Source organism: Podarcis bocagei (genome assembly GCF_964188305.1).
Source record: "Podarcis bocagei genome assembly, chromosome: 5".
Classification (NCBI taxonomy): domain Eukaryota; kingdom Metazoa; phylum Chordata; class Lepidosauria; order Squamata; family Lacertidae; genus Podarcis; species Podarcis bocagei.
In genome coordinates, this window is record NC_138129.1 from 94,638,816 (window position 1) to 94,651,470 (window position 12,655).

The following is a 12,655-nucleotide window of genomic DNA, read 5'->3' on the forward strand; positions in this document are numbered from 1 at the left end:
GGCGGGGACTCTCCACGCCACAGGATAGCACGAGAAACATTCATAAATGGACTTACCAGAGATTGCTGCTCTTGATATTCCCCATGGGACGGATCCATGCAAGCCAGCTGGAATATCTCTTGGGGGGAGAGTGGGCTCAGGGAAGGGAACCCGCTCCTGCTGCTCCTGTAAAGTTAACCTAGCTTCAAATGAAAGGAGAACACAAAACTCTGATGGTCCAACTCCTGTCGGTTATTTCTCTGACTCCTGCCAAACAGAAGATCTTGCAGCATTTCATTAAGCGCCTCACTCCACGATGGACAACACACCTTCTCTGGGGCGCAATGGATAGCTCAGCCAGTAGAGCATGAGATTATTGATCTCAGGGAGTTCGAGCCTCACATTGGGCAAAAGATTCCTGCATTGCTGGGGGTTGGACTCTAGAATTCTACAATTCTGCGAAGAACTCCAGAGGCCACTGCCATTAGAAGTAAATGTTCATTTAGAGGAGAAACGGGGCCTTCTCTGTGTGGAGTTTGTGGAGTTCTCTTTGGGAGAAGCCGCTGGTCCTTTTAAGGTGTTATGGTTCTATTACTATTGTTAAGCTAAGCATATGATAATAAACACAAGGGGCATGATCCAGCCAAAGCATAGCTGTCAACTTACAGATTTGAAAATAAGGGATCAGCAGCCAAAATAAGGGATTTTCCGAACACAGGTATGTTCAGCTTTTGAGCCCCTCTGAGCCAAAGGCAGAAAACCCAGCCAGCAGCCAAACGAAGCCTCAAGCGGTGGTTCCCACAGCGCAGCAACCCGGGAAAGGGGATGCAGCAAGGAAAACCACCATCACCTCTCCGCTGGGAAGCGCTGAGCAAAGGCGAGTCCCCAGGCAATGCGGTCGATTTGATCGGCACAAGGCATGCAAGCTCCACCCCCCAGTTGTTCTTAGACTCCTTATTGGGTGAGCAACGCAGCCAAGCAACACAGTTGGAGCCTCCCTCCTCCTTGGCTAGCAGGGAGGGAGGGAGAGGAGCTGCTTCCTTTGAAACCCGGGAAGTCATCAATAAGGGACAGCAGCAGGACACAGCGCTGGGATAAGGGACTTTCCCACCAAATAAAGGACAGTTGACAGCTATGAGCCAAAGTAAGGTCCGCTTTAATCCTGTTTATTCCAAGGGGAGAGGTTACACATGCTACTTAACTCTGTCCTGTTAAACTCAATGGTCTTATGAACCCGGATTGTGCAGGAAGGACAAGAAAGCCAATTTTAATTTGCACACAGCAGCAAAAGATTAAAAAACAACGCCGTCTTTAAAGCTGCCCCATCAGCTGTTTTGTTTCTTTAATCAATAGTGTCACCCGTACAGCTGTACCACCAACTATTTTTCCTTCCAAATAAATATGCCCAAGTAAATGTAGTGCTTATGGAACATGTACAGTTGGTTGACAAGCCAAAAGTGATTTAACAAGGGCTGAATCAGAGAAAACCTTTTCCACAGTGGCCTATATGTTGCTGGAATAATGTTTTGTACATGCAGGGGGTTTCTTTGAATAATATTTTCATTCGAAGTTATTTCTAGACTGCATGTGGAGTTTGAAAAATGCTATCAATGGGTTGTTGTTTTCCCCACGTTCAGACTTTGAATGCCAGGGAGAGAGGTTATGCCTTGACATTGCACAGTATCTGGAAAACTTTGGAGGAGGAATGGAAAAGGAACAAGGGGCCATTCTGGCCTTTTCTCTCATTCAGCCTTCATGATCAGGGCTGGTTTCTTTGCAATTTTGCATCTTCTGTAGATTATATTGGGAACACGCTGAGTCTCTCTTGTCGTGGAAAACACTGCTGATAGCACTGTACCCATGATTGCCTCTGTTCCCTAGAATGATGCACTTGCCATGGTAAGACCCCATTCAGATTTGTCTCCCATTTATTGGTTATTTCTGTTACGTCTTTTGGCACTTTCAGATGGAGAGCTGGTAGCATTCTTTTAATTGTTGCTTTCCCCTTTTATTTTGCAGCAGAGGATATATGCTGTTTCCCCGCATGCACATTCTGTTATGTTTTGGTCACATAGCAGGAGTGAGCCTCATCACCTTTCTCCCAACTCCTCCTCCTGATTACTTAAACATTTCTAATTTTTTTAAATAATTTATTATTATTATTATTATAAAATACACACATATTGTGAATATACAAACATACATTTCATACAATCCTTGAATATATACAAACATACCTACATTCAGTCCCACAGATAATTCCTTTTCCCATCACCATCCACCACCCCTCACCCCACCTTTGTGTTAGACTTCCAATCTACTCAATTGCAATTTCTTTCCACTTCTATTGCTTTCTTTCACACACCTTTACCCTAATTTCATGCTTCTTTTTCTATTACACATTGTTATCCATCTTATTTAGTATTTCAGTATTTATAACGGAACTTGTTTATTCTAATAGGAGCTCTGATTTTTCAATATAATTTTGCAAGTATCCTTTAAACACCTTCCAGTCCTTGTCTATCTTCTCTTTTGAGATCCTTCCAATTTCTCCCATAATTTTGGATATATTGTAGTACTCCAATAATTTGGCAAGCCACTCTATTTTTGTCGGCATAATACCACTTTTCCAATTTTTCGCAATCAATAGCCTTGCGGTTACTGTTGCGTACAAATATAATGTCTTGTCATCTTCCTTTAGACTTCCTGGTACTATTCCCAATAGAAAACCTTCTGGTGTTTTCCATTTCTAGAAGTTGTTCCTTCTCCACCCACCCCCCTGCCACACACACACACACACACGCCACAGAAAACAGTTCATGCACAGTGATTTTCTCTCTGGTTGTGAATTTTCTCCGCTAAAAGAAGAGTTAACGTTCTGCCCTTTCTAAGAAACTGTAATTCCTTCCCCCTTTGCAGCAAGAGTAATTAAACACACACACACACACACGAAGCAACAGGAATTCTCTAATTGGAGGGGGGTCAGATTAGCAGCAGTGGAAAGAGGAAGCAATTAATCAGGCAGAAACCAGCAGGAGGAGATTGAAGAAAAATAAGGGAAAATAGCAACAAGGAACAGCCACACCTGTGGAGTTTTTGCTACGGTTCCATTCTTTTCAAATCGGATTTTCCATGGTAGGGGAAAAACAGGTAACAGTTGCTGGTAAAATATCGGCTGATTCTACAAGGGGATGGCAATACAGTGGTGCCTCGCAAGACGAAATTAATCCATTCCGCGAGTCTCTTCGTCTTGCGGTTTTTTCGTCTTGTGAAGCACGGCTATTAGCGGCTTAGCGGCTATTAACGGCTTAGCGGCTTTAAGAAAAAGGAAACAAACTCGCAAGAACTCGCAAGACGTTTCGTCTTGCGAAGCAAGCCCATAGGGAAATTCGTCTTGCGGAACGACTCAAAAAACGGAAAACTCTTTCATTTTGCACGTTTTTCATCTTGCGAGGCATTCGTCTTGCGAGGTACCACTGTATTGTCTGAACTGCCTGTGTTACAAGAATTCTAAGGTCTCAAATGTAGAATAAATATTCATAAATGGACACATATCTAAATATATAAACCAGGGGTCAGCAAACTTTTTCAGCAGGGGGCCAGTCCACTGTCCCTCAGACTTTGGGGGGGGCAGACTATTTTTTTGGGGGGGGGATGAACGAATTCCTATGCCCCAGAGATGCATTTTAAATAAAAGGACACATTCTACTCATGTAAAAACACTCTGATTCCCGGTCCGTCTGCGGGCCGGATTTAGAAGGCGATCGGGCCGGATCCAGCCCCCGGGCCTTAGGATGCATACCAATGATATAAACCATGTGTCTGAAATAGTGCAGGAGAGTAATCCTGAAGCCATTTTGACTCTCCCATTAACCTCAAAATATTCCTCTGCAGTAAGGGAGGCAAATGAGGAAAGCCTTCCCACTGTCTTTTCACCTACAAATCCGGTCTTAAGGGTGTATTCATGTATGAATAGGCTGAGCCTGTGACCTGGATTCAGGAACTAAAATATTAACCATCACCAAAGAATAGTCAGACTGCACAGGTAATGCAGTCAGTGACCATTATCAGATATCCCGGCAGACAGGATTTCGGCTGCAGACTGCCTCCTATGCTGTATGTATGATGATTTCGGGGTGGTCTTTGGCTAAGGGGGTTGGGCAATGTCCAAAGTCTTTAAAGGGTCCTGCACAATTTTGTTCAGGGTCTCTCCCTTCTTGCAAGGAGGGGAGGGAACTGCTGCAACAGAAAAATAAATATCTGCCTTGCTTTCCACTGGATCCTGCCTCCATCCTCCATCCATTCTTCTCTGGCCGATCATGGACTTGGGGGGCTCAGAGCCCCATGGGGAATTGGGCAGCAAAAGCCAAACCCCAATTTTTACACCACCTGTAAACTCAGTTGAATGGGGTATGGCCATCATATGTTGAGTGCCTCATTTGGAATACGGAAAGATGTTTATGTCAATTCTGGTTCCTCCGCTTCTCATTTCTCCATTCTTCAGTCATTTTTTGCCCCATTCCTGCATCAGTTTGCGGTACCACAAAGATCTGCACACTCCCAGCATATGCAGTCTTGCCTCATGTAGAATCACAGAATTGTAGACTTGGAAGGGGCAAATCCAACCCCTTGTGATGCAGGAATCTTTCAGCCAACATGGGGCTCAAACCCACTTGAGATTAAGAGCATCGTGCTCTACCAACTGAGCTATCTATGATGACTAACACACGCACACACACTTTTGCAAGCAATTTTCCAGCCCATCATGCATTTTTTGTGTGTGCACGTCCTCGTCCTCTTCACATTTTGCATGCATATATATGTTGGAGAGCTGCCTCACAAAACGCAAACTGTGAAGGACAGCTGAATTACGGTTCCTGTACAGTAGTACCTTGGGTTAAGTACTTAATTCGTTCTGGAGGTCTGTTCTTAACCTGAAACTGTTCTTAACCTGAAGCACCACTTTAGCTAATGGGGCCTCCTGCTGCCACTGTGCCGCCGGAGCACGATTTCTGTTCTCATCCTGAAGCCAAGTTCTTAACCCGAGGTACAATTTCTGGGTTAGCGGAGTGTGTAACCTGAAGCATATGTAATCTGAAGTGTATGTAACCTGAGGTACCACTGTATTAGTTGTGGAGTACAAATTAAGTAGGCCCATGTTAAAATGCAAACTGGATTATTTTCTTGCAGTGGAGGAGGGGAACAGTCTATCGGTTGTCCCTCCCCCTTGCTAAACTGCATCGGACAACTCTCCCACAGATGCTCTCCTCCCCTGCCGATCACAGAAAGTCCAAATTTATAATTCTCTCCCACCCTTAGCCAGGAAGAGCGCATTGTATATTTAGCGCTATTTAAAATACAAGACAACCGCAGCACGAATACACAGATATGCCCGCATGCACATGTCGTTTTGCTCAAACGTCTACACTTACAGTCCTGAAAGGGTATCTTGCTGGAGGTAAGGCAAAGCTTTGGCATTAGAAATGATCTCCTGAGGAAGAGAGGAAGGCTCCATGCGTTGGAACATTGGGGCATTTTTCTGAATTCAAAATAATAATAAAAAAGGGGAGGGGGAAATAGTCTCAATGCAAAATACAGATTGGCAAATAGACAACAACACGGTGTTTCTTAAGGGTGAATCTAGTTGTGATAGGGAACTGCACCTCTTCGGCATGCACATCTGAAGTGGGTTGGGTGTGTGCATCTTACAACAAGTGAGTGAGAGCAGTTGAATCCTTTCCCCTGCCCTCCCAGCTCTTCCTCTGGCCATAGGACGCGGGTGGCGCTGTGGTCTAAACCACTGAGCCTCTTGGGCTTGCCGATCAGAAGGTTGGCGGTTCGAATCCCCGTGATGGAGTGAGCTCCCGTTGCTCTGCCCCAGCTCCCGCCAACCTAGCAGTTCAAAAGCATACCAGTGCAAGTAGATAAATAGGTACCACTGCAGAGGAAAGGATGGGGGGGACCGATAGAGTTTTCCCCAATCTGATCTGGTCCTGTAAGATGAGCTGCACTGGGGGGAATTTCTATGCCTTTGTGGTTACTTATAAGACAAATCATGCCTTCTCCATTGCTCATGAACTACAGTAAGCCTGTAAGCATGGTTTATATGGGGTGGAGTGGGATGTCACAATCAATGGCATTCACTTCAGGGAATGCACCCCCCCATGGGGGGATGGAGGCATTAATGTGACATATGCTATGGTTTGTTCCTTCTGGAATCCAGTATGGGAGACACAGTTGACCCCCTTCTGTGATGCCCCCTGCCCATTTATTCCTAGGGCCACCATTGCCTTGTAAATTGCCTGAATGGAAGGCTAGCTGGGAACTGTACATAAGTTCTTGGAGAAACAGCAGAAAACAAGCCTAACAGTTAAGGCAATCATGAAAAACCGAATATGGAATGCATCAATAGGTTGGAAGTCATTTTTAACTCCTGCATAAATAACCCTAGCTGCCCATGTTGACTTTTCTCATGCAAGTATCATTTCCATAAACTTTCAACCCTCAATGCAGTAGGATTGCTGTTACTTGCTGCAGTGGACCTGTACCTGTTCTTCCAGTTGCTGCCTTTGTTTTTTAGCTTTACTCTGCTTATAATAGTCCATTATCATCATGGCTGCATAGATTTTTCCAACTGTCAGGTCCGTAGCTGGAAGTAAAAGGCAGAGTTCTATGTTAACAGAAATGACGCGCTTCAGGTGCAATAGCAGCTGTGCAGAAAGTTGAATCAGGGGCATGCCTGTCATTGCATGGTTGTGAAGCAACCACACAAGTTCATTGCACAAAGGAACGCCCTTCGCTCTGTGAATCTTGAGGTGCCATTGGCTATCTGTTTGAGGCACCTCCTGAAAAATGTGTCTTTCTGTTCTAATTTTTGTTTTGCTAAAAATGAATTTAAAAGTGTGCAGAATACTCCTCTTGCAGGTGTGTGTGTGTGCAGGGGTGAATGAAGGCGTCGTGACACCTGGGGTGGGGCACTGCTACGTAGGGCGTACGCATGCGCCGTACGTAGCGACGCCACACATGCGCTGTACATAGCGTTTTGCCAGTGCTGCCACTCCAGCACCGTACGGACGGTGCTGGGATCCTCCACATGCGGCTACAGCAGCGCGATGGCTGCTCATGCCGCCGCAAACCGCCGCGGGGTGCCTTCTTGTCACCCCCCCAGACATGGCACACCGCCCCCTTCCCCCCCCCCCCGTTGTGATGCCACTGTGTGTATGTGTGAATTGCTCCAAAGGTTGGTTACTTGGAGGTGAGACTTAGCAGGAAAACACTTCAGAATTTTAGTCTCATGTTTATGCCTGGGACCTAAAGATGGAGGATAGACGGTCACATTGCTTTTTTTCTATTAAAAAAAAATGTTTAGGGGTACTCTCATTTTCCTACTCATATTGAAATACTGCCCCTCAATGAGTCCAAACTTATATCCACAACATGTTTAGGGGTATGTGTACCCCTGCGTACCCCCAGAAAAAAGCACCCCCAGAAAAAAGCACTCGATAAAATATCTGCAAAGTAAATGGCCAGGAATAGGGAGGTAAATGTGATCGTTTATCTCCCTTTCCTTTTTCACTCTTTGGCAACCAAGCATATCTATCTATGCATCCATCCATCCTTCCAACCATCTACAGCTTCCTACTTCTTCCAGTCTTTGCCATCCTAGCCCTGTCATCATAGGGACTTGGCAGCCGCAACGCCTAAACAATAACTCACTTTTAGGCATAGGCACCAAGAGGTCCAGCATCTTCTGTGAAAGGTGAGGCCAGATGGTCAAAATCTCTTTCTGGAGCTCGGAGTCCAGCTGCTGCCAGTCTGCACCGCCTAGGAGAAAGCGGGTCAAAATGAAACTGAACAAACTGCTCGGAGAAATGTTAGGCAATGGCACACATTATCGATCAGATCTGCATCCCACTCTTTCCCAAAGAAACTCAGGTGGATGTGCAGTACCTTCTATCATATGTGGTGGACTTGTCCCAAGGTGAAAGACTTCTGGGAAAAGATTTATAATGAATTGAAAAAAATGTTGAAATATACATTTATACAGAAACCAGAGGCCTTTCTTCTTGGAATAACAGGTTTGGAATTGCCCAAGAAAGATGTTAAATTATTTTTGTATGCCACAACTGCAGCAAGAATTTTGTTAGCTAAGAACTGGAAAATGCAAGAAGTACCAACAGTGGAAGAATGGCAGATGAAGATGATGGATTTTTCGGAGCTAGCTGACCTGACTGGCAGAGTCTGTGACCAGAAGGAGGAGGAGTACCAGGAAGAATGGACAAAATTTAATGATTATTTAGTTAAATATGTTAAGTTAATCTAATTGGAAAAAGCTTGCAATTACCAGATAGGCTTAGGATTTAAATATGTAATATGTGATAAATTAATATGTCTAATGCTGAATTGGAAAGAAAGAGAGATGTTAAGTGATTAAGTTAATTTTAAAAGAATACTGATTTGGAAAACCATTAAAATGATACGCATTGAAATTCAACTAGGGGGATACTAGGAAGTCATTTAACAATGTTAATAAGATTAGTTTTAATAAGGTCATGATTTATGTTTGTTTGTTTATGTGTTTGTGTGTTTATAATTTTGTGAAAATCAATAAAATTTTTGAATAATAATAATAATAAAAAACTCAGGTGGATGTGCAGTGGGTGGAGGGGTGTGTTTCATATTTTTTATCCTGACAACAACAGTGAAATATGTGAGGCTGAGAGCACGTGACTTGCCCAAAGGCCACACAGTCAACCTCATGGTATTCAAACACCAGAATACCTGGCCCAAATGTAGACCTCTGGTCCACTATACCACAGTGCCTCAGCAGGAAGAAATACAGAACTACCGAGAAGGGAAGAGTTCAGTACAGAACTGAACGCAAACATCAACAGAGGCCCATCAATGCACAGGGGCAACCATATACAGTATATTTAATCTAGAGCTTCTGCTGTCAACACTGGGCCTTGGAGGCATCAGAAGCAGCATGGCTGATTTCGGGTACCACCAAAGCTCAGAGTGTCAAAGACAAGACTCCTCCCCTCTCTTGATGAAGAGGAGGGTGGAGAGCCAGCCCAAGACATGTTGGTTCTTGAGGTACAACTGCAAATGTCCCACTCCGCAAGATAAGGTACCCAGTGTTGGCCAAGTTATTTTGGCACGAGAAGCAGAGAATCTTAGAAGCACCTCTCCCTGGAACAACAAATTAAATAGCTAAAAAATGTATTATCCTTTAATGACACCCAAAATCAGATGTCTCATTTGGCCCACAGATTCTAACTAGATACCAAGGTCAGCCAAAATGAATGGACTCCTGGCATCCAGGTTAGACACAGTTACCATTTTCCCTCCCATTGTGAGACTGCGGGCACAAGGACATGGTAACTGATAGAATTCCTGCTCCATGATTGTAGTCATGGGATTGTTGTCTATCATATGACGGTATATGTTTTGACTCCACAGAGTGGGGTGTTTGTGTTACTGTGTTCCGTGAAGTGGGACTATTGTGCTTTGTTCTTTCTCTTGGCTGTCTGATGCTAGAGAGAGAGGGAGCCATGTTGCAGTGCTCCGTGTGTGTTTATATGTAAATAAAGTAGATTAGCCAAAATGCTGAGTTGCTGAGGTCTGTTATGCAAGCTGCAAAGACTCTGTGGATCCGTAAATGTGCTGATGTCTGTTGGCATCAGTCGTTGTGATGTTTGGGCTGAAGAAAGCTTTTGAAGCTTCCAAACGATCGACCAGGAGGGAGAAAACATGCCAGTCGGGCATGTGTCTCTGCCAGGGTCCTACTTGAGTGTAGGATGAGCTCCTGACAGTCAGTGGCGTAGCGTGGGTTGTCAGCACCCGGGGCAAGGCAAGTAATTTGTGCCCCCTAACCCATGGATTTGCGCCCCCTAACCCATGGATTTGTGCCCCCTAACCCTAACCCCCAGATGTTGCGACCGGTATGGCCGGGCCCCCCTGCACCCCTCACGCTACACCACTGCTGACAGTAACTTGTCTTCATTTAGCAACGGTCTGGCAAGTTTAGCTCTGCAAGGGTCAAGTCCCGGCATCCCTGCCAAAACTAATTTCCACCTCCCAACCTGCAGGGCAGAAATGTCCCCCCCCCCCCCTCCAGATTAGATCCTTTCACATACAGGAAAGCTTCAGAAAGCTACAACAGGTATCAAAACCAATAGTTCTTTCAGAGTTGCAAGTAAAATTCAAATGGCTGGGAATTAAGACACATTGGTGTCAATAATGCAGGAAATCTACTCCCCCCCCCCTACATAAGTCCTACATACAACTTTCAAAATTATCTTATTATACACACTGCCGGTCCCTCGTTTAAGATACCAGGCCTACTGCAACCCACACAAGCCTTCTGTTAATCCCAAAAAGCTGATCCTGGTGGCTCCATTCAGATTCTGATCCTAAAGCCATCCCACACAGACCTGCTGTCACCAGCCTACTGCTTTCAGTGTCAGTAGTTTTTAGGTCAGATTAAGAATGGAAAAGTTGTGAAGCCCTGGGAGAAGCTAAGCAAAAGCTTTGTGGATATCCCTAAACAACATGGGAAGACAGATGCCCCACTATTTCAGTGCTTGTAGGAAGTGACAAGCCAATAGGCATCCATTACATCTATAAGAGAAAAAGGGCCAGTGTGTTCCTAATTTATGCTGAATATCTGGAGAACTGATTTATTGGTGCTTGTCCCAGGGCTGGGGGAAAAGGTAGGTATGTCACAGGGGCAGGGAATCTACTTTGCCGCTCTTAAAATGTCGTGCTTGGGTGTGTACATACCACACATTTAAAGCACATAAATAATTCTGGGGACTGTGGTTTGTAAAAGAAAGTGGCGTGGGAATAGGAAGAGGGGTGCGGTAGGGGCGGTTCGCCCCAGGTGCCACCGCTGAGGGGAGTGACAAACAGGAAAAAAATAAGTATTTTAAAAATAAACTTATTGAAGCTCCTCTCTGAGAGGTGGGCGGGGCTTCCCGGGTCCCGGATGCCACCATCCTTGCCTTGGGGCCTTTGCCCCGTCCCAAACCCAGCTGGCCAATCAGCTGGAGGCACGGCAAAGGCAAGGCAAAGGCTGATGCTGCTGAGGCTGACTTCCTTAGCCCCCCACCAGCAGCAGATGGTTTTTTTGGGCCGCTGAGGCAACCTGTGGAGACCGAGGTGGCCGCCAATAGTGGCTGGGTTCCGGGGCGCACGTGGACGACTTCCTGGGCTGCTAAGCCAAAGCTGCTTATGCTCACAATGTACAGTAAATAAACCAGAAAATTACACTTGCGACTGTATTTTATTTTTCCTTCTTTTAATAATTTGAATGGGGGACGGGGGACGGGACAAGAAATTTTCCACACCGGGTACCACCTGACCTTGCTACGCCACTGGTTAAGGATGCTCAGAACTGTAGGCAAACTACACTTCCCATGATTCTTTGAGGGAGGCCATGTACTTTAAAGGTACAGCTTGCACACAGCCTTCATATTCACCCAACCATTTCTGAAGCATGAGGGATATGGAGTAGACGGCCGAAACAGTTTCTTTTCTGCAGGATTCTCAGGCGCTTGATGACTGGCAAGATTCCCAACCACTGGCCCCTTTGGCTGTTCCATCTCAGCCCCCACTGCTTTACCTTTAGCAATCTTAATGTCCAAAGCTGTTCGAATGAGCGCCATCAAGGTGGAGGAGAAATGGACGGTGTTGTCCTCGGCTACCGGCATATTCATCAGGACCAGCCTCTGCACAAGAGAGTGAGGGTGGGGAAGCGGGGGTGGGGGGAAGCAGGCAGAAAACAATATCGAAAAACGTATCAGGGAGACACGAGAAAAGGGGGCTTAGAATGCGTCAAGTAGGATAGCCAAAAAGGAGGGCAAGGATCGCCCCCTCCACCCCCTCCCCAAGCTGGTATCACGTCCCGTCCCCCACCCAGTGTGCCTGCTTGCTGTCCTTTGCCATTTTTATTCATCTTGTCAAGCCTACATGTCATTTTACTGACTTGGAGCAAGAAATAGGACTTTGCAAAGGAGAGACAGCCACACGGGATCTGTATCTCCATCTTTTTCAGAGCCATTTTGTCTCTTGCCCCCTCCCCCGATTTTGTTGAATCTTGCATCCCAGGACACAAACTCAGGCCTCTCTGTGATAAACTTGCTACCCAGCTACATCCTGGCGCCCCCTTTTTGAGTTTGCGTTTAATTTATTTCAGAAGAAAGATTATGCTTGCAGCACATGATTGCCCATGCAATGGCTTGAACTCATCTCCAGTCTGAAGCGGGAGGAAAGAGAGAGAGAGAGCGGGTGCAAATGAAGAAAAACTGATGACCAAGGCAGGAGTGGGTAAGTCATGCTCCTTTTACCCCCAGGTGGGGAGAGTGAAATGGCCAAATCCACTTCCCAGAGTGTACAGACTGCTTTGTATATCGTTCTGTGCTCCCCCTGCCACACCTATTCACCCAACCTTGTTCTGGTCCTTTCGGAGCCACCATCGACCCAAAACCATTAGGTGAAATTCAGGCTCAAAAGTAGTAAAGATGCTTCCATTTGTGCAATATGTTTTTCCCCCCTTGTGTGCTTCTAGCAACAGGTGAGTGTGAGTGCAAGTAAGCACTGCCATGAACAGAAACTACCGTATTTTTTGCTCTATAAGACTCACTTTTCCCTCCTAAAAAGTAAGGGGAAATGT

At 45.5% G+C, this 12,655-nt stretch overlaps 1 protein-coding gene across 1 annotated transcript in view; it reads right to left on the bottom strand.

Annotated features, from left to right (window-relative positions):
- CACNA1E (calcium voltage-gated channel subunit alpha1 E) overlaps positions 1–12,655 on the bottom strand; it is a 497,143-nt gene that overhangs the window by 17,229 nt on the left and 467,259 nt on the right. The window contains 5 exon segments of the mRNA XM_081194559.1: positions 57–165; positions 5,412–5,518; positions 6,528–6,628; positions 7,696–7,803; positions 11,606–11,711. Of these exon segments, the coding sequence (XP_081050685.1) occupies positions 57–165; positions 5,412–5,518; positions 6,528–6,628; positions 7,696–7,803; positions 11,606–11,711 (531 nt within the window).